Here is a 22,118-nt window from a genome sequence, read left to right as displayed (position 1 = left end):
TGAGTAAAAAAAGCTTTAAAGGGATGCACCAGAATCCACTATTTTGGATTAGACCGAATACCGAACCAAATCCGAATCCTAATTTGCATTTGCAAATTAGGGGTGGGAAGGGGAGCACATTTTTTACTTCCTTGTTTTGTGACAAAAAGGCACGCAATTTCCCTCCCTGCCCATAATTTGCATATGTAAATTCATATTCGGTTTGGCTATGCAGAAAGGTTCGGCTGAATCCGAATCCTGTTGAAAAAGGCCGAATCCTGGCCAAATCGCGAACCGAATCCTGAATTTGGTGCATCACTACTTTTTAATTAGTCTTACCCATTTTATCACATATATGAACACACATTTGATTTTTTTTTTCCAGTAACCATGCACAACATAAAGATTTCATGTTAAGCTATCAAAATTGGCACAGTTCTATATACTTACTCTCAGTGAAGGTTGGAAAATTGTCATTAATGTCTATCAAGCGAATGGTCACTATGGCTGTGCTTGCCAAGTAAAGAGTTCGCCCTGGAGAATCTCTGGCCTCTACCAGAACTTCATAGGTATCTTTCTGCTCTCTGTCTAAATTAGGTACTGCAGTATAAATTGCCCCTGCAGAAAAGAAGAAGCATTGCATGACAGTTATGGTTATTGTCTTTTTACTTATTATTCCTTATTATTATTATTACAACTGAAAGACCTAGAATGTAGTAGTTGGTGGTGGACAAATAGAATACCTTAAGGCTATCATGGTGTTTATTTTAATCCAATGTATCAACAATAAACCAGTTGGGAAGACAAGAAGGTGTATATCTTTAAAGCAGATAATCCCCTCCTAGTTTGTGTTTAAAAATCAGTAAGATCATCAAAATACTTATGGAGTTATGTAATTAAAGGTGCTAAGTTTGCCCAGGAGCAGTCACCCGTAGCAATCAATCAGCAGGTAGCATTTACGTGTTAGTTCCCTTTATGGAGGTTAGTCTTGTTTCTCATAAAATCTCAAGTTCATTTAGGTATCCTCAGATATCATGGGTTAGATTATCATTACTGCCTCTTTTTTTGCCATGGATCAGTGGAGCATATTTGTTGGAATTAGGGCATCCAGTATCTAATGTATGCTCACCATGTAGGATATTGCCACACTGTACAATTCATTTATGAGAATTTTGACTCATATAACCAGGCTGGTGTATAGCAGCAGAACTTTGAGCCCTTGTGCTGATTGTACAAAGCCCAATGTTTACATATTATATCTTTTTCCTGTTTGTAAATAAATACTTGTATCTCTTGCCATAGTAGTATTAATTTTGCTCCAGAATTTAGAGATGAGCAGGCGATCCTATATCACGCAATTATAACTTGCTTACAAAAGCATTGTACAAAGCAGTGCAAGGCTCAAACATTGGCGCATGATTTTGCCTTTCAAATTGCCCTTCACCAAGTACTTGCTCCTATATCTGTTTCTCTCAAATAGTAGCTGGGAGTTAGGTCGAATTTTTTTTTTTTTAAATAATCAGACAAATAAATAATAAATACCCCCCTAAATGTAATATGCAAGAAAATATCATCTTACCATTGTTATCAATTGTAAAGTACTCTTGTCCTTGGATGATTCTATAGTTCACGTCTGCATTTCCACCTATTGTAGGATCATCTTTATCCACAGCGTTGACTTTTGTCACAAAAATACCTAAAAATAATGACCATAACATTTTCCCGTCAAATATTTTAAATAACTCTGTTTTTTTTACTGATAGCCTGGGCTTCATTGCAATAATACTGACTGTTCCTGACTATTCTTACACTAACTTATTGTTTACCGGCATACAGTATGTATCTGAACAGAAACAGCATTCATATGAGTAATTCATATTTGAAATACTTTTAATTGAATGTAAACATTAATGAGTTAAATCATATTTAAAAAGAAGCCTTTAAATTATCCCATTGAGGGTTTATTTGGAAAAACACTATATATATTGGCAACTTTTAATTTTCTGCAGTGGAAAAAAGCACAATGCAGAATAAGTGATCAGCACTATAGTCTGCATAAAGGTCAAAGTGAGCCTAGTTTTATTTTACTCAATAATATATAGCACAATGAATTTCAGAATTAATTGCCATCACTTCCGTAAAGTTTCCAGGTTATAAAACTCTCTTCAGTTGGTCAGTTTTGTTGGTTTGGTTTAGAATATAACATCAAGCAACATTTTAGAAATTTTGTTCAGCTTCTTAAAAAGGCCTGTGCTGGCATATAGGGGCTGATTTAACATTCATGCATTTTTGTGATCCTTTTTTTTTTGTTGATTGTTTCGAATTGGGGAAAAAACCCCACTATTAATAAATTAGCTTCAAGTTTCATGGTGTTAATATTGAAACTTTATCATAAGCAGAGTTTCAACAGTTAGGGGATTATTTACTAAACTATGCAAGCAAAAATCCCAAAAAATTCGTGATTTTTTTTATAAAATCTGACTTTTAAAAAATCACACATTTTTCGGAATTTATTAAACCCTGAGGATGGAAAAGTGCAAATCTGAAAATCCGGCATCTCGGACCTGTCAAGGTTGCATTTAAGTCAATGGGAGAATACCCCAGAGTATTCAGGTGAAAATTCTGAAAAAATCGTGAAAAATCAGGAAAATTCGTGAAAATCAGATTTTTTAGCGCAAAACAAATTAAATAAGTATAAAAAACCAGAGTGGATTTGATAGGAGTTTTTAGTAGAAAATATTGACATAAATTCAGACTTTGATAAATAACCCCCTAAGGGGCCCTGGAGTGTTGCATGAACACTCACATTTTACAGCTGCGTTTCCTAGACTTCAAGATAAATTTAACAGTGTTACTGGCAAAAAAAGACCAGATTTCTGCTTTGGGCACAGGGTTATAGCGCCCCCCCGTGCGCTAGTGTAATTGTGTACATGTGTATAAGGGAGCTCATCCAAATTATTACAATGAGTGCATCATCAACACTTTGGGGGCATCTATTCTCCCTTAATCAGAATTCAAGCAATGTGTGATTGAATGCATGCTGACAAATGGAAGGGTTTTCCCAATAATGCATTGATGGTAAGCTCTCCTACAGAAGATAAAATTTGTGCAACCCCCGTGTTAAACATACCTCTATTACAAATAATGGAATGCACACCCAATTCCAAAAATAATGAATTTATTACAAAAAAGCAAAAACAAGAAAAAATTACAAAAATATACAAAAATTATATAAAGAGGTGAGCCCAAAGCGTTATGATCCTTAATCATCTTCCTCAGGGGCACAAATAGACAAAAAAAGAAGAAAAAAGGCCTTTAAGGTCAAAACGCGTTGGGCTCACCTCTTTAGATAATTTTTTCTTGTTTTTGCTTTTTTGTAATAAATTCATTATTTTTGGCATTGGGTGTGCAAGCCATTATTTGTAATTTTTGTAATCCCTTTTGGAGACCCTCATGGGCAGTCCCCTATGGATTAGAACCCCACAATTTTGGTTTAGGGTGTGCAACTTCTTTATTCTATTTTGTTAAACATACCTCTGTCTGACATCTCGTTCACAGATCCATTGAAAGCTTTCTGTGTAAACTCCGGTGCATTGTCATTTATATCAAGAACTTTAATAATAAAGTTGGAAGGGTGCTCCAGAGTTTTGTTTGTTCTTTTGTCCACCAATAGAGCCATCAGGTGATATTCAATCTTCTTTTCACGGTCTAGTCGTTCAAAGCAGTAGATGTCCCCGTTTCTCTCATTAACCTTAAAAATTGTATTGGCAGATTCCCCTTGGATGGCAAACTTGGCATTTTCATGTACATTGCTGGAATTGATCTGTAACTTTAAATTAAAAAAAAAGTTGTGCTTAATGAGATTTAAAAAACAATTGCAGCTAAAATAGTAGCTTCTATATGTATATATATAGGGCCGTGTTCATGAAAGATAAAAATCTCTCAGTTTCTTTTTGAATAATTTGCCTCTTATAATGCCTGCATCTTACAATATTCAAAACAATCTAATTGTTGTTTTCAGTGGCCTCCTTTACCAGAAATCAGATTTACTGTCATGTGTGCTTTGTTTTCATTATTTATTACGACTTATATTTTGTGTAAATTGACTCCAGTTCATCTTTCAGTCTGTCATTTAAACCACTGCTTGGCTGCTAAATTTGGTGAGATCCAAGCAACAAGCAGGGCCGGATTTACATAGTGGGTGCCCCTAGGCCCATTACCGCTCAACACCGGTAATGGGCCTAGGGTGGTTAGGCTTCATGCCGCCCCCTAAAGTCTTGCCACCCAAGGCCTTGGTGGCCTTATCATAAATCCGGGCCTGGCAACAAGTTTATAATTCTAAACTGGCAAGCCGCAGGAAAAAGTTCAAACCAAACATTTGCAGTACACTGCAATGAAATGAGAGTAATTAAAATTTCAATTTAAAGTTATCACTAAATTGGCTCCCAAAAATTATGCCAATACTATAAGGAAGAGCACAAAAATAAATTCATAGTGCAGTATGTTGATGAAGGAGCATACACCCTGTGAAAGTGCAGATCGGTTGAGGGGGTGCATTGGTAGTGCAGAGAGAACAATTGCCCCTGGTACCCTGCTCAGCGCTAAGGTGAGTTTTTCAACTCCATAGAAATTAGAACCATGGTAAGACATATGGGGGATCATTTATCAAAACTGGGCAAATTTGCCCATTGGCAGTAACCCATGGCAACCAATCAGATTGTTGCATTAATTTTTCTACATGCAGCTGGCTTTAAAAAAAGCTAATCACTGATTGGTTGCTATGGGTAACTGCCCATGGGCAAATTTGCCCAGTTTTGATAAATGAGCCCCATGGTTTTTTTTACTTGTGAATGTTTTTGGACTTGGCAGCTACAGTCACGCCAACCGAAAAGGGTTAAATGAAGAATTAAACGTGTCATGCTTTTTATTATGGGGGGGTTTGTGGATGCACACCTAAGGCCAATTTCAAAAAGTATAATTTCAAAAAGTATAAAGCCCTGTCTAAGTAATTCAAGTAAATATGCCAGTGCATGTAATTTTGAAACAGGGTTTTTTTGTTACAAAGTTATGATCATAATATTGATAAGCCACCATACCACGTCAAGGTAAAACCCCACATGGTGGTGGGGTTTTACCTTGACGTGGTATGGTGGCTTATCAATATTATGATCATAACTTTGTAACAAAAAAACCCTGTTTCAAAATTACATGCACTGGCATATTTACTTGAATTACTTAGACAGGGCTTTATACTTTTTGAAATTATACTTTTTGAAATTGGCCTTAGGTGTGCATCCACAAACCCCCCCATATTGATGCTTTTTATTATACCTTCATGCTACTAATTTGTAGCTTTCTTTCTAGATAATTTCTTTGGAATATGCTTCAGGGACAGATTCCCCTCCCCTTGCGGCAGGGTAAGACAGTTACTTACGTTTCTAAATGAATTAGTAATCATCACATTTTGTTGCACTTTTGGTTAAGTAACCATTTGAACTGGTAAGGGATAGTATTTTCCTAGTGCCTTGATAAGAATGCTTTTTTCACAGTTATGCTTTTTTCTATGAATTTCATATGGACTCTTTTTTATGGATTTTTTCTATGAATTCTTTTCTATGAATTTTTTCTATGAATTTACTTGGACTTTATTCATCTACCTTCTACCACAAGTTCAACTCGCCTCATTGGCACAGCGCCTCTGCCATTTTGATCAAACTTAGATTATTCCACTCCAGATCTGGTGAGTAATCTGACTCACTGTGTGCCCAGCTGGGGTATTTTTCATTTACTTACACTGGATACTGTATCTGTTTGATCACAAACATCCTTGGTAAAGTTCACCTTCCAAAACTTTTTTCAGTTCAGCTGGTTTCAGATAGTTCACCAGAAATAGTTTTTTTAAATTGCTTTCTATTTTCTATTTTTGACCATTTTTCTAATATTGAAGGTAATTTTTCACCTTCGTATGTCTTTTTGAAGCAGCTCGGGGAGGGGAGAGGTCACTGACTCTGTAAATGTTCTAAACGTATACATTAGTTGATACATTTCTTATCTTTGGCCCTGCTGAGCAGAATCATTAGGCTAGCGCTATAAAATGGGACAGTCATCTTTAAAAAAAACGGTTTACTGTGCTTTTGTGGTTTTCAAAGTGTATCATCTATTTAGAAGTTTACACAAAAAATTCACTAAAAATAATAAAATAACTGGCATACAAGCCTTTTTTTACTGATGTTTGCTAAACCCTATATTTTTTAATCAAAGGTGAAACCCCCTATAACTATAATACTTGGAATGACCTCTCCTACATGAGCAAGGAGCCCCTGTGATTCATATTAGTCTCAAACACTGGGTTATAACGAAGGATTGTGTTGCATTCTAACCTTTCCCACATAATGTGGAAGGTTTCCAGGTTGTTCCTCTTGAATAAACATTTGATTCCATATCCATCCTCTCTTGACACGCCTGCTGTTCTTGGCGGGATAGCTTTCAGAATTTGTGATCTCTTTGCTGAATAGGAGCAAAGGCAAAGAGCAACACATAATCATCAGAAATTGAAGCCTTTGCACCTTCATCTTAGGCGCTCAAGCAATCTATGGGAAAAAAAGCAAAAACAAAAAGTTAAAACTAGATGTAAACATGATGTCATAACTGGTAACGTTGTCATCATCATCATCATCATCATTTATTTATATAGCGCCGACAAGATACGCAGTGCTTTACCTTAGTTGTAAAAAACAGGGAATAAATGGAGGATAATAAACAAGGGTTACAGAGTACTATAGGATTAGAGGGCCCTACAAATTAGAGTTTACAAAGTAAAGGTTAGGGTACAATTGAGACATTAGGATTTTAGAAACAATTTTTGATTTTTGATACAGCAATGATTGATTAATTAAGGTACATTGAATAAGCTTCTTTAAACAGGTGGGTCCTGGTGCGGGACGTGCAGCCGGGCCCCCGCCCCCTCCATACCAGATTATCATCAGCCGATGTGGCCGGAAGTCGACAGTGCGCGAGCTGCCGGAGGGCCCCGAGGGGGTGCGGGCCCTGGCCCAATTGCACCTCCTGCTCCCCGGGTAGTTCCGCCACTGTTAGTTGATTCAGAATTGAGATATGGTCGTATTCGGGCAATGTTGCGCAGTTGAATACGACAAGATTTTTCAAGTGTTTGGATGTGTGGTGAAAAAGACAGATGCGAGTCTAGGATAACTCCTAGGAAGTGTGCCTGTGTGGTGGAATGAAAGGTGGTGTTGTTTACTGTGAGTAACATTTGCTTAAGGTCTAGTAACCCATAGCAACAATGATATTTTGCCTTCTAATTGTAGTCTAGTTAATGCTACCAACTTATTCAGGGCTGGTCCTATCACATGTGGGGCCCAATTGGGACCATGTTGGCGGGGCCCCTAGACAAAGTGTTGCTGGCTACTGACACACCAAGTATTTAGGAAAATAAGGGCATACAGGCACAAAATAGAAAGGAAAGGGGCAGACAAGGTAACATAATAGGGGCACACAGGGTAAGAGAGAGAGGGAGGAAATAGGAGAGTGGACTGGGCCAATTAGTTTGGGACTGGGCCGATTCAGCTTGGGAGCAGGCTTGGTTGGATTGGGGGCAGGCAGGGCCTATCAAGGTTGGAGGAAAGCTGGGCCTATGAGAGTTGGGGGCAGGCTAGACCTATGGATTTGGGGATGGGCTGGACTCTCAAAGTTGGGGGCAGGCCAGGCAGCATCATGTGCTGAGGGAAATATTATCTGTGCTGCCCTGTGGTGCGGGGCCCCCCAGAGGTGCGGGGCCCAATTGGGCCCAATTGGTCCAATTGGCCTAAGGCCGGCCCTGAACTTATTACTAACAGAAAAACACAAAAAGGCATACACACACAGCTTTGAGTTTATTATTTGCTTTATTCCACATTCCTAATGTATGGGTACTGTATGTTTTAATGTAGTTATTACTGTTGTTTCCTTATTTTAAACCATTCGATGTATGTTATCGCTAACACTATTTTTCCTTTGTTGTCTATTTTCTTGGAAAGAAAAAACAGGCTGAGTATATTCCAAAAATTCTTGTGTGTATGTGCACAACGCTTAACTATATGTTATATGTTATGCGCTAGGTGAGTTACATGATGGCGGATAGTGTAGACAACTGGAGGATAGTGATAACAAAATGCACCTAAAATACACCTAAAAGTTATTAACCCACTTGCATTTCCCTAATACTGATATGCTGTGATTGGACTCTTAGGAGGCAACATACCTTGAATTTTTATAGTATTACTAGGGGTGCTAAGGCAATTAGGTAAGTCGAGGCATCAGTGCTGAACAAGTTCCCAGGGGCAGCGAAATGGCTCTTGTGGTAACTTTAAGCGACACATTTCTGCTATTGAGCTTTCTGCACTAGCGATGTGCCCCCCTCCGGCATAGGCAACGTAAGTGAGGGGCAGCAGCATTGCAAGAGCCACCTCAGAGGACAACATTGCCCCTGTGTATTATTATATTATGATATCAATCTAAACTGTGCCTGTGATATTTCAATTGTTACCTGTTTGTAGGACAAACTGATTTCCAGGTAAGTCAAGTTAATGTTAATTTTGAGTTAAACCCACTAATACTTTCAAACTGAGTCCAGATAACATTTAATTTTGCAAATATTCACTGTCTGAGAATTATCGGATTATAAATTACTCTTGAATTTATTAGTTTGGCCGTGTATACTATTTGCTTTTCATAAAAGGCTGTCGTGGAAGCCAAGAGAAGAGCTTCACATTAAAAAAAGATTCATTTGACTTGTGTAATTCTATTCATTGCATTGTTTCAATTTCCCTGAAATATTCTGCACAAAGGACAATATTTGTGGCACTTATAAAAGAAGGTTAAAGAACATTTTCTCAGAGGTTATTAATAGTATATGCTGCTCACTGCAGCTTTGCATGGGTTTATTTGGAGATTGTGAAATATTGCCTCCGTGTTTCATTATGAGGCTTAAGAGGAAATCCATTACATTACATTATTTTCCCCAAAAAAAGCATGAGAAAGTAATAGAGAAAGGTCAGCTGTAGGCTAACTGGCGCCTCGTGTAAACCACAGTTCTCAGTTAAAGAATCTTGGTAAAGTTTAAGATTGCAGTGTTATTAAGAAGAGTACAGGTATGGGACCTATTATCCAGAATGCTCTGGGTTGGGGTTTACCGGATAAGGGGGTCTTCCCGCAATTTAGATCTCCATATATTAAGGGGCTTACTTATCAAAGGTCTGATTTCAGTGGTTTTAGACTAAATGTACAAACTCTAAAACTACGAATGTTAGGAGATGTGTGAAAAACCCGAATAAAAAAAGTACGAATGGAAAATTATGCTGAAAGATGCGCCAAAAAGTTTTTTTGGAAAATAAAATCCGAAAACTTCTAAAAGTCCGTATTGATTTAAAGCCTCCATTTACACATTTCAAAGTGTAATATATACCCATCTAGCTGGTGACCACCATCATTCTTCTTACTCTCCACCATAACATGGTTCAGTCCCTTATTTCATGAACAGAAGAGCTACTCAGTCCGGGGATCAATATACTCCATCTTTACAGAGCTTTACTAGGAAAATTATTCTAATCAGTGGCATTAAGGTGCAACTTATTGCTCATTTTGAACCAACATGCCCATTGATTACAGTATGTGTAATGGTAAAGGGACTGTGTCTACAGGTATGGGATCCATTATCTGGAAACCCATTATCCAGAAAGCTCTGAATTACGGAATGGCCGTCTCCCATAGACTCCATTTTATAAAATGAATCCAAATTTTCAAAAATTATTTCCCTTTTCTCTGTAATAATAAAACAGTACATTGTTCTTGATCCAAGTTAAGATATAATTAATACTTAGTGGATGCTAAACCATCCTATTGGGTTTACTTAATGTCTCCATGATTTTCTAGTAGACTTAAGGTATGAAGAATTCAATTACAGAAAGATCCGTTATCCAGAAAACCCCAGGTCCCAAGCATTCTGGATAACAGGTCCCATACCTGCAGGGGAGTAACTACAGAGGAAGCAGACCCTGCGGCTGCAGGGGGCCCAGGAGGTATAGGGGCCCCCATGAGGCCCTAATTCATATACAATTTCATAAATATTGGTAAAACAGGTCAACCTCTAGACATTTGGGGGCCTGAAAAATAATTTGCTGTGGGGCCCAGTAATATCTCGTTACGCCACTGCATACCTGTACTAGGAAATTAAAACAATTTATAATCAAAAAGATTCATATCTAGCGCACACACCAGTAAGATATATATATCCCCTGGGAAACATATATATGCAGCAAAGAGGTGCTTAATATTATTACTACCCATTAAAGGAAAACGAAACCCTAAAAATAAATATGGCTAAAAATGCCGTATTTTTTACACCAGCCTAAAGTTTCAGTTTCTCAATAGCAGCAATGATCCAGGATTTCAAACTTGGGGGTCATCATCTTGGAAAGAGCTGCTCCAAACAGCTTTTGACAAGCTTAGCTTAGGGGTTGTAACACATGATGAAGCAGAGAGTTGGCCGGTAATATAAGCTGATGTTACAAGGCTGATTATTAAATTCTGATGCTAATTGCACTGGTTTCTGTGCTGCCATGTAGTAATTATGTTTATTAGTTATTAATCAGCCTTATATTGTCACATTTGTATTCTATGTGGACTGTATATTTTAAGTCAGTCTCTAAGCTCAGTAAGTGACAGCAGCACAGAGCACGTGCAGTGAATCGGCAGAAAAAAAGATGGAGAGCTACTGGGGCATTTTCAGAGACATAAATATCTTCCCTGCTAAAAGGCTGTGGTTACCTTGGGCTGGTACAGAAGCTCAAAACATAACATGGAGCATTTGTACCCTACTTCTTTAGTTAAGCTTTAGTTGTCCTTTAAATAAATTGCTACAGAGCAGCAACAGTTGGAAATAGTTGGTCATCCAGAAACTGCACAAAGCCTACAAATTAAATTATAATAGTAGCACTGTAGCTGTTGTTGAAGTGCAAGTTAAATGAGCTGGTGTAGAATGTTGGGAGCTGTAGTTAAACAAAAATGATGAACTTCAGGCTTCCTAGCTCTGGGCTTGGTAAAGGCTTTTATACAAAATCAGAATGTTACTGACCCAGATATCAAGCCTCTGTACAGTATGTGTGGGCAGACTGGAAAATCACATTAGGCTACTCAATTAGAAAAGCCCAAGGAATGGGAAGTCGTAATCTGCTTCAAAGCCTCTTGGGTATGAGGGCTGTCAAACAGGGGCACGACTTCATAAAGCAGACCTGTGACTGACAGGGTTTCTTGCAACATACCTGCTGTACTGGACTTCTAATTATTACAGACATATAGGACATTAAAAACCCCAGGGCCTTATCTTGAAGTCTATGAATTGCGAATGGTTAGGTTGGCACTCTAAATGGTATTCCCACATGTGTTTTTAACAGTGCTAGTAACTGACCCACAAGTTTATTCTATATCCCAGTTTTGGAAATAGTGGAGAGAGAAAAATAACGTTCAGTTATTGACAATGATCACATAACAGTCTCAACGGCCTGACTCCTGCCAAATGTGTTTTTCGCTTACTTTATATTGAGCGGGAAAGAAAAAATAGTGAGGAATCAGAAGGAAATGTCAAAAATTTCTCACTATGTGCATTTTAACACTAAGGTGCCAATTTAGAAAACAAAAATGCTGTCAGATGTGGCTGCGACTTTCTACAAAACTGTTCATGTGACTTAACACAAAATTACTAAAAAGAGAATTTTTTTTCCGCAATTTAAAAGTAAATCATTTTACATTTAAATGACAGCAGCTAAAATCTTTTAAAATGCCATAGAAGTCGATGGGAAGGGTACCGTTATCATGTTGACAGGTTGAAATTCATATTTATTCCTTTGGCTTTTAACTGGTCCAAATTTTTACATTTGCTTAAAATGCAAGGAAAAATGTAATGATTTTTTTAAAAATAAAGATGCATACAATCACATCACCGCAATTGGTGGCAGTCATGCATGTTTTTTTTTATTATAGATGTATATAAGCATGTTATGAATTGTCTACATGTTGGGGCATTTTAAACTTGATCTATCATTATAGACCAGCTGAGGAAGTGGGATCCGTTATCTGGAAACCCGAATTAAGGGAAGGCTGTCTCCCACAGACTCCATCAAATTATATAACTCAAATGTTAAAATATGATTTCCTTTTTCTCTGTAATAATAAAACCGTACCTTGTACTTGATCCAAACTAAGATATAATTAATCCTTATTGGAGGCAAAACAATCCTATTGGGTTTAATTAATATTTAAATTATGGAGATCCAAATTACGGAAAGATTCCTTCTCTGGAAAATTCCAGATCTTGGTCATTCTGGATAACAGGTCTCTTACCAGTATTGTGCATTATTTTTTGTCCCAGCTAAACCCTACAAAAAGTGCTTACATACACCCCAAAATGAACCCTTTATTATAATAAAAGAGTATAAAAAGGGGCTGCAACAACCCCATTATAGGGTAAGACAGAAATTATATTCTATGTATAATTTAAAATTAAAATGATGTTTCTTTCTACACAGAAAATAAGCGCGTTAGACCAAATGATCCTTCTATAGTTCTGTTATACACAGTGGAAAAGAAATGTAATGTTGTTTACATTTTCCTTTTAGTTGCTTGTTACATGGGACTTTGAGCAATCACCAACAATACTGTATTTAACCAGTGGTTGCTTTGACTTAAAGCTGCCAAAACCATTTTGTTCTAGCTCTCACTGGAGAACAAAGGCAATCTGGAAAAAGCTGCAAGATATTAGTTGCAAGGAGCAGTGCCCTTTCTTTAGACTGTGACCCCATCAGATTGCTGCAAATTCTTTTATCAAAGGTGCTTGTACCGGAACAGTGCTTTGATTAAAAACTAATACAACATTTTGATGCTTTAAAGGTATTTTCCTGAAGGTTTGACGTGCCCCTTGCATTACCCATATGTCCGGAAAAAAAAAAAATCTGTGTTTCATAAACAAATGCTCAGCTGTGTTTCATAAATAACTGAATCGTTAAAAGCAAAACAAGCAATAATGTCTAAAAAATACCAGTTTTAAGTGACAAACCTTACAAAAGAGATGGAGAATGAATGCCCTTTACTGCTTTACCTTGACTTTGGAGGAAGAAATTGATTTAGACTCTATTTTCATTTGTTACACTCAATATAAAGATCTTTGATTATCATTTAAAATTGCCCTTGAGGCCATACACAGAAATAAACTTGGAACATGCACTATACTTGAGTCTTTATTTATTTAAACTTGCAGCCAATCACAAATATCCTATCCTAAGCTTCTTACTTATGAAAGTCAACATAGACTTATCCCCTTCAACTCTTCTTGAGAGTCACAGTGAAGGGAACTTATCTGTTTTTGTTTGTATGTTGTCTCTCTTTATTAGCTGCTTTGTGTTTACATGCACTTTTTATAGTATTCCTCAACCAGTGATAGGCAAAGAGTGGGGGCAATGGAATGGGCATCCCCAGTTACATTTATCTTTTAGATTCTTAAAACTATTCCCCCCCCCCTAAGATATTGATGAACATAGAGCCCATGGATGGTAAAATGCTGGAAAACTGTAGAAACCTTAATGGCTTTGCATTATTATTGGCTTTGATGCCTAAAAAACAATATAATATTTTCATATGAAAAAGATTTGAAAAGGCAATTCTCCGGGTGCATTTCTTATTTTCTATAAACGAGTCCTCGATTCATTATATACTTGCTCTCTCACAGATTTCTCTAGCTCTTCCAAGAATATGAAGTGCTAAATTAAACAAAATGACTTACCTCTTCAAAACGCTACTGAAAATGCTTATACTGCGTGCATACCATGGTTCTACTGTTGAATGGCAGTCATTTATATTACAAACGTATTTGTGCAATATATTAAAGCACATATTTAGCATAGAGAAGCCATAGTATGCTTATAATGTAGGTCTTTATGTCACAGTCTGTGATGAGGCTTTAGCAATTATTAATGCAAAGTCTTAGATTTTGCTCCATGCTATTAAAATAACAGATATGACATTTTCCATATACTAATTATAATCTGTAATTTCGTCTGTTGTGTATATTCTTTGTATGCAGCATAGAAGACAATAAAATCTCTCTATTATCTATCTATCTATCTATCTATCTATCTATCTATCTATCTATCTATCTATCTATCTATCTATCTATCTATCTATCTATCATCTATCTATCTCTCATTGTCTATCTATCTATCTATCTATCTATCTATCTATTATCTATCTATATATCTATCTATCTATCTATCTATCTATCTATCTATCTATCTATCTATCTATCTATCTATCTATCTATCTATCATCTATCTATCTCTCATTGTCTATCTATCTATCTATCTATCTATCTATCTATCTATCTATCTATCTATCTATCTATCTATCTATCTATCTATCTATCTATCTATCTATCTATCTATCTATCTATCTATCTATCGTCTATCTATCTATATATCTCTATAGCAGACCTTGTTATTGCCCTGTTAAAACTTGTTTTTTTAGATGACTGGAGGCCAAATAGTAGATAGAAATTTTCATGCTCACAGCAATGTCACTTTGTTAATAATATCTTTTTTAGTCTGGAGCATATCTCAGCAATATATATATATATATATATATATATATATATATATATATATATATATATATATATATATTTAACTTAGCATTATATGTTTGTATAAATGTAAACAACTATGGGATTTGTTATCTGAAAACCAGATACCCAGTAAGCTCCGAATTACAGGAAGTTCATCTCCCATAGATTCGATTTTAAGCCTTTTTCTTTGTAATAATAATAATAATACAATCTCAAGCTAAATGAATCCATATTGGTGGCAAAATAGTCTTATTGGGTTTATGTAATGTTTATATGATTTTTAGTTCGTTTAAGCGTTAAAGGGGAACTCCACAAAAAACGTAATTTAAGCTTTTTTTCAATATACAGACTTTTCATGATTTTTAATGGTTTGGAACAGTTCCCTAAGCATAGTCCCCTGCTCTTCTGCTGAAATGTTTGACTACTTTGCTGAGCTGGCTGACTACTGTTACTTTGTATCAACAGCCATCTGTCCTCAGCCTGCATCCTCCAAACCCCACAATTCCCTGCACATGTGATTTCAATAAGGAAAGGAACATCACAGTGCAATGCATTGTGGGTTATGTAGTTCCTGCATGCTGTCTGTAAGCTGTGGAGAAGTTGTTACAATTTGTAACATCAGTGTTTTAGTCCCTCCTTCCCTGCCAGGATTCCAAATGATGCAGAAGAACGGTCAAACAGCTGGATTTCATCATAAAAAATGGCATTTATTCATAATCTTTGTATGAATAACTAACTGTGATGGGTATATTAGCGGTTTCTGTGTTATGTGGGCCTCTTATCAAATTTTGTTTTGGAAGCTAGAGTTCCCCTTTAAGTTATGATGATCCAAATAACGGAAAAACCCTTATCCATAAAAGCACAGGTTCCAAGCATTAAGGATAATAGGTTCTATACCGGTGTATTTATTTTGCAGTGTTGTACATTTTTGCATTAGTGTAATAATACATATAGGGGCAGATTTATCAAGGGTCAAAGTGAAAATTCTAATTTTTAAATTCGAATTACGTGGTAATTTTTGTGTACTTGACTAGTGAATAGTCAAAATTCAAATCGAATTTGAAAAAAAATTGAAAATTTGAATATCGAAATTTATCGTGTACTGTCTCTTTAAAAATTTGACTATCCGCCATCTGAAATATGCCAAATTGTTGATTTAGCCTATGGGGGACCTCCTAGAACCTATTGGAAGTCATTTGGCGGAATAGTTTTTTTTTGGAAATACTCGATCAAATACGATCTGAATTCGAATTGAACAATCAAATGCAGCCTATTCACCCAAAGTTAAAAAATTTGATTTTTTAATACATTTCGGTTAGTCTTTTATATTAGAATTTTTCGAGGTAATGGGAGTTTAAAAAACTCCCATCACCTCAAAATTCAACCCTTGATAAATCTGCCCCATAATGTTAAAAATTATGCAATAAAAAAAGAATATGCACAATAACACAGAAGTGGCATGTGTTTAGAGACATGGGAGAAAAGAGTTCCCTGCCTCATAGAGCATTTAAATAAAAAAGTGCAACCATTTGGTAGTTTTAACCTTGAAAGCAAGCAAGCTGCAGGTAAAACGTAGTCCCTGAGTAAAATGCATAATAAAGCAGTAGAATCTGAATCATATGAAAGTGAGTGTAGGACTGGCCAGTCCAGGGATGACGTATTTGGCCAGCTTAAATATATTACAATATATGGATAAAGAATCCCTGTTTTGTTTATAGGGGAGGCCAATAGTAGCTTAATGCACAGAATGTCTCAATTTCCTTAATATGTTGTGACTGGGTTAAGTGCAGAGGACCTTCTCTCTTTGTCTGTATGACTTTTGTGGAAAATGGTTTAAAATTTAATGGTGAGCACAACTTTCTCCTTTTTTTTATGTAGTTTGTACAGCAGCAGTGGCCAGCTCCATGTTGTAGCTCTCACCCTTCCCAACTACAGTCAGGTGATCTCAGTGGTAGCCAATACAATGTCCTTAAAGGAGAAGGAAAGACTTAAATTAAGTAAGCTTTATCAAAAAGGTCTATATAATTACACCAGTAAACCCTCAAAGTAATGCTGCTTTGAGTCCTCTGTCAAAAGAAACGCCGCATTTCTTTCATTGTATTGTCTACACATGGGCTTCTGTATCAGACTTCCTGTTTTCAACATAACCTCCAGGGCAGGGCTTGAGCATGCTCAGTTTGCTCCTCTCCCTCTCCCTAATCTGAGCCCAGAGCTATGAGTGAGCAGGGAGAGACTCAGGCAGGAAGTGATGTTACACCAAGTTTATATGGCAGCTACTATCCTAAATAAACAGAGACTGTCTAGAACTGTTTACTCAGGTATCATAACTTATTCTGCAGAATAAATATAGCATTGTAGATTGCACTATTGTGGCTAACCTGTTGCCAATAAACTTTCTTGGAGCTTTCCTTCTACTTTAATATAATTATAATGGGTTGGATGCAGAGGACCTATTGTTTATTATTATACTATTATTATACATACCTATATACTTACATATATTTATAGTTGCATTTCATGGAAATATTTGTGTCTACTTTTTTCAAACTGACTTGGAAAAATGTTTTTTTTTTGCACGGTGGATTTGAGGATTCTTTTCTGCAGTGATATGTGACCTGTGATATGCATCATGCCTCAGTTATATCTCCTTGTTGAGCACTTAGGAGGGTGCTGGGACAGTGATTTGGGGGGGGGGGCATGTAGAAAAACAAGGGTCACCAACAATGTCCCCTTTTGCATGCATCAAGGGTCATCCGTGGGCCCACTAAAGAGGAAGCAGACCAGGGACGCCCCCTGCAGCAGTGGGGTCTCCATTTCTCTGTAGGTCCCAGTGCTAGGAGTAATGATAAACAGGCAGTGGTAGCAAATATTATGTATGAGATTCTACTAAACGTACCATTGCTGCTTGTGGGAATGGAATTGCCCCTCTCACACACACCAGATAACTATGCTCATTGAAAAGTTCCTCTGAGCATTAAATAAACCAGGGCATTTTACATTGTGTAACTGCTAATTTCAGTGGCTGAGATAATTCTCAGAAGAACTCATTCTCTCTCTCTGCTATTACCGTGTCTTTGCTTAATAGAATTGGCCTTTTAATTAAAGCTCTCTACCTGAAATGTTAAATATCATGAGGTGTTATCAATCAATTACAAAAAGATGCCACGTTGCTTTTCCTAACACAATATGCAAGAACTTAATATTTTATCACTGCTAATGTTTCCCTGTCATTATCATTATGACAGACACAGATATAATCATCAACAAAGAAGCTTAAATTGTTAAGAATCTAAAGTGGTTTTTATAAACAGAACTATGCTTCTTAATGCCATATAGTGGTTAAATAAACGGAATCTAAGGAACAGCTATTCGATCTTTCTATGTTTTATGATTCCTTAGTGAATGTGATTTGGGATGGAGCACATTGACCTTGATTTTGTATGAATATCGTTTACTACTTTAGGTCCTAGTTGCCTGTTTGTGTAACACTGATTTTAAAAGGAGAGGAACACATAAAATGCACATTTGTAACCAACAAAAATGTGTGGACACCTTATTCTAGAAGAGAATATCTTCTTAAGTGGTACAGAAAATATTTAATTGTTAATAACATTTTTGACAAAGTAATTCCTCCATTATAAACATTTGCTTAGTCCAAACAGTGTGTAGATGTCTTTGTTAAGAGTATAAAATGGCTGATTTGGTATCATGTAATAAATTGGTATATATATATATTTACTTTAGGATAGTTGCCAGTTAGAAATGGTTCCAACCAAAGACCACAAAACAATAGACAGAGAACTTTGGTATTGGGAATTGTTAGTGGCATATAGTTGATATAAAGCAGGGATCCAAAACCTTTCGAACCGATGAGCAACATTCAGAAGTAAAAGGAGTTGGGGAGCAACACAAGCATGAGAAATGTTCTTGGGGTGCCACATAAGATCCGTAATTGGCCATTTGGTAGCTCTTATGTGGATTGTCAACCTACATTGAGGCTCCGTTTGACCATGCACCTGGTTTTTATGCAACCAAAACTTGCCTCCAAGCCAGGAATTCAAAAATAAGTACCTGTTTTGAGGCCACTGGGAGCAACATCCAAGGGGTTGGGGAGCAACATGTGGCCCACGAGATTCTGGTTGGGGATCACTGATATATACACTACCTCCTCTGAATTACCCATTGGGTTTTTAAGTGTTTTTAGCTAATTTTATCCTTTTGGCGCCTCTGTTTTGTCTTACTACTATATCGAGTCCACCCCGAGTGGAGGGGTATCATCCCCTTTTTCTTCTTCTACAGAGAGCGACGTCTTATTCCTGAGTGGGGTCAGGATAATCTCCCCACCTGCCTATACAGTGGTTGCCTATCGGTAACCCTGGTTTGTGAGTATTAACTTGTTTACTCTACCATTACTCCTAAAAACATATTACACTATTGGGGCTCTTGGTGTTCCTTTTTTGTCTTCACTATATATATCAATGCTCTTTAATTTTTTTAATTACATATATACCTGGCTGGAAGAGTGAGCATATGCTAAATATTTCTACAACCTGAATGCAGAATGTGCACAAATTTAATGACAAGGGGACTCCTCCTCATCGACCCTTCACTTTCAGCCATCCCACTGAACCCCATTGTTACAAACCTTAATGACACACCAAGAGCCAGAAATGGTGTAAAATGGCGACAGCATTTATTCACATTTTATCAAATAAATAGGCCTTTGCCAGCCTCACTCCAAGGCAATATTCGATGCCAGAATTCCATAAGAGATCGCTACAATGCTCTGCCATTTTTCACTTGAGATCATCACTATGTCATTATATCCACCACTGAGTATTAGGCTGCCTTTACCTACAGAGAGGATGGCCCCCAAATCTGCTACCAGCAGGAGTTGTATCTCCCACCATGAAAGAGGTTCAGCAGCCCTGCTGTCGGTCCTGAATCTGCAGTGTATTGAAATCCGATCGGGCTGTCACCTAGCACAATCAGTAGTAGCGTCTGTATCAATCAACCCACTGTGCAGTCACAGGAGAGAACCTCCTTTCTCCCTCTTCTAAATTTACCTGTGCAGTACTCTGGCATGGTCCTACCGCTGCTGTGACAAATAGAACTTAAAATACATTATCATATATCCACTGTTTTGATCCAGAGGAAGGCAAAAAAAACAGCCTGAAGCCAGTGCCAATTATGCCTAAAGAGGGAAAAAATTCCTTCCTGACGATCCTTTCCCAATGGCGATCGGAAACATTCCCTGGATCAAGCATTTGATATTCATTTAGCATCAATTAATACAATGCAGACCTTCACAAAGTCCATATTCAGTTATTAATAGATAAAATGAGAACATGAAGAAAAAACTCCTGACATTTTGCAAAATATGCAAAATGGGGGAGGGTGGGTTGTTTCTATTTGCTCAGAAGATAAGGAAGTGAAATGCTTCTTACCCTGACATTACATTCCCGTCTTTCCTATTTTCTGCCTTAACTCATTCCTTCTCACCTAAACACAGCTACATGTGATTCTGCCCATCTCTAATCTAGACCAGTGTTATCTGGCTGCTGGTCATTCGGATCCCTTGTCATGCAGCCCCTGCACTTATAGCTCCAGGGCTTTCCTTTTTGGTAAGAGTCAGATTCTCAGATGAACCTAGTATGCTCCTTGAAATAGTTTTTGAGTAGGTGTAAACTGCGTGCCATCATTTTGCAGATGCTTACTGCTATACTTAGCAGCTTCTAAGGGGCAGATTTATCAAAGAAGGTCGAAGTTAAAAAAACTTTGAACTTCAAATTCAAAAAGACCAACCGAATGGTGGTCGAAGTTTTTTGGGGTTGAAGTGGGCCGACTTTGGCCTACTACGAATCGTACGATCGTACTTCGATTGTACTCCGATTGACTTTGATTCAAAGTTTTTTTAACTTCAACCTTTGATCTCCCAAACTCCTCCATTTGCCTCCATACAGGTTGTAGGAGGTCCCCCATAGGCTAAAACAGCACTTCAGCAGCTTTTAGGTGGCGAATGGTCGAAGTCGAAGTTTTAAAGAGACAGTACTTCAAAAAAAATCGACCTTCGAATTTCGAAGTTTTTTTCAACTTCGAATCGAAGTATTCCCTAGTCGAAGTACACAAAAAATAGCTTGAAATTTTGAAGTTTTTCACTTCGAAACTTCACCTCGACCTTTGATAAATCTGCCCCTAATCTGCCCCTTTTTTCCCCTTCTATTACCCAGAACCCTAGAATACATTCCACAATTAACTGTTCATGATTACCATTTGCCGGTTTTCTACCTAGAAAGCTTAGGCTGTAGGTGTTTATTGATTTACAAATGAAAAGAGTGAATAATGCAAACTCATTAAAATATAGCCCTTGTAAGTATAAGGTCAATTAGGATGTATGTGCTTTCATTATATTCCTTTTAATCTAAACAGTGAATTGGGAGAATATTTTTACATTTCTGCTCATCTTTCAATATACTTTCATTTGCATATGATTAAATGCTCTTAGGTGTTTCCGTTTTAATTACACATAAGGATATTCTACTTTAGCTCTTTTAGAACCATGTGCTTATTACCGTGCATTGGCAGATGGACAAATGTACGTCATAGATAAAAGGACCGTCTGGTAATGTAGACTCTACAGTACTGGCACTGCAAACATTTTATAGATTCTATGAATCCAGTCGACTCATTGATATTGAGCTTTGTATAGGGATGTTTTATATTCTACCTTCACTTTTTTTATGGATTTTGGATGTTTACAGTTTAGGGTAAATAAGTGCATTACAGAAGTAGTCTTTAGTTTTTTGGGCCTGCAGTACTGTTTGCCATAGCTTATGCTTTAGCCTAGTGGTCCCCAACCAGTGGCTCATGAGCAACATGTTGCTCCCCAACCCCTTGCATGTTGCACCCAGTGGCCTCTAAACAGGTGCTTATTTTTGAATTATTGGCTTGGAGGTATGTTTTGGTTGCATAAAAACCATGTGTATTGCCAAACAGAACCTCATTTAAGCTGCCATATAGGGCCCCCAATCCATATAGGGCTACCAAATAGCTAATCACAGCCTTTAATTTGCACCCAGGAACTTTTCATGTTTGGGTTGCTCCCCAACAATATTTACATTTGAATGTAGCTCATGGGTAAAAAAGCTTGGGACCTCTGCTTTAGCTTCTCTTACAATTTATCTATATTTACTGAACATCACTCCATGGGGCAGAGTCTAATGTAGTTGATGTATAATCTCGGAAAAGTAGTTTTTAAAAGTGCCAGTTCCATATAAATAGCAAAAACTACTGCCATGAGGTTTGATTAGATAGTAGTCCTTGGGGAAGGCATTGGCCAACAGGAAGTATCAATATGCCCAATGCCACTTGTATGACTACATAAAGATAGGGATAGGGAAGTTGTATTATTAGTTAAAATAGCTCTCTAATCTGTTTATAGGATGACATTTTACAACAAAAACAAAATATTGTC

At 37.1% G+C, this 22,118-nt stretch overlaps 1 protein-coding gene across 1 annotated transcript in view; it reads right to left on the bottom strand.

Annotated features, from left to right (window-relative positions):
* The window catches only part of cdh5.S (cadherin 5 S homeolog), a 45,731-nt gene that overhangs the window by 12,206 nt on the left and 11,407 nt on the right, over positions 1-22,118 (bottom strand). The window contains exons 2-5 of the mRNA XM_018260481.2: positions 6,360-6,569; positions 3,514-3,808; positions 1,559-1,675; positions 430-597 (exon numbers count right to left, since the gene is read on the bottom strand). Of these exons, the coding sequence (XP_018115970.1) occupies positions 430-597; positions 1,559-1,675; positions 3,514-3,808; positions 6,360-6,551 (772 nt within the window). The 5' untranslated portion in view covers positions 6,552-6,569. The remainder of the gene's footprint in view (positions 1-429; positions 598-1,558; positions 1,676-3,513; positions 3,809-6,359; positions 6,570-22,118) is intronic.

The sequence above is a fragment of the Xenopus laevis genome, chromosome 4S (assembly GCF_017654675.1).
Source record: "Xenopus laevis strain J_2021 chromosome 4S, Xenopus_laevis_v10.1, whole genome shotgun sequence".
NCBI lineage: Eukaryota > Metazoa > Chordata > Amphibia > Anura > Pipidae > Xenopus > Xenopus laevis.
The sequence above is the reverse complement of the archived record's forward strand: the minus strand, read 5'-3'. Positions and strand labels throughout refer to the sequence as shown.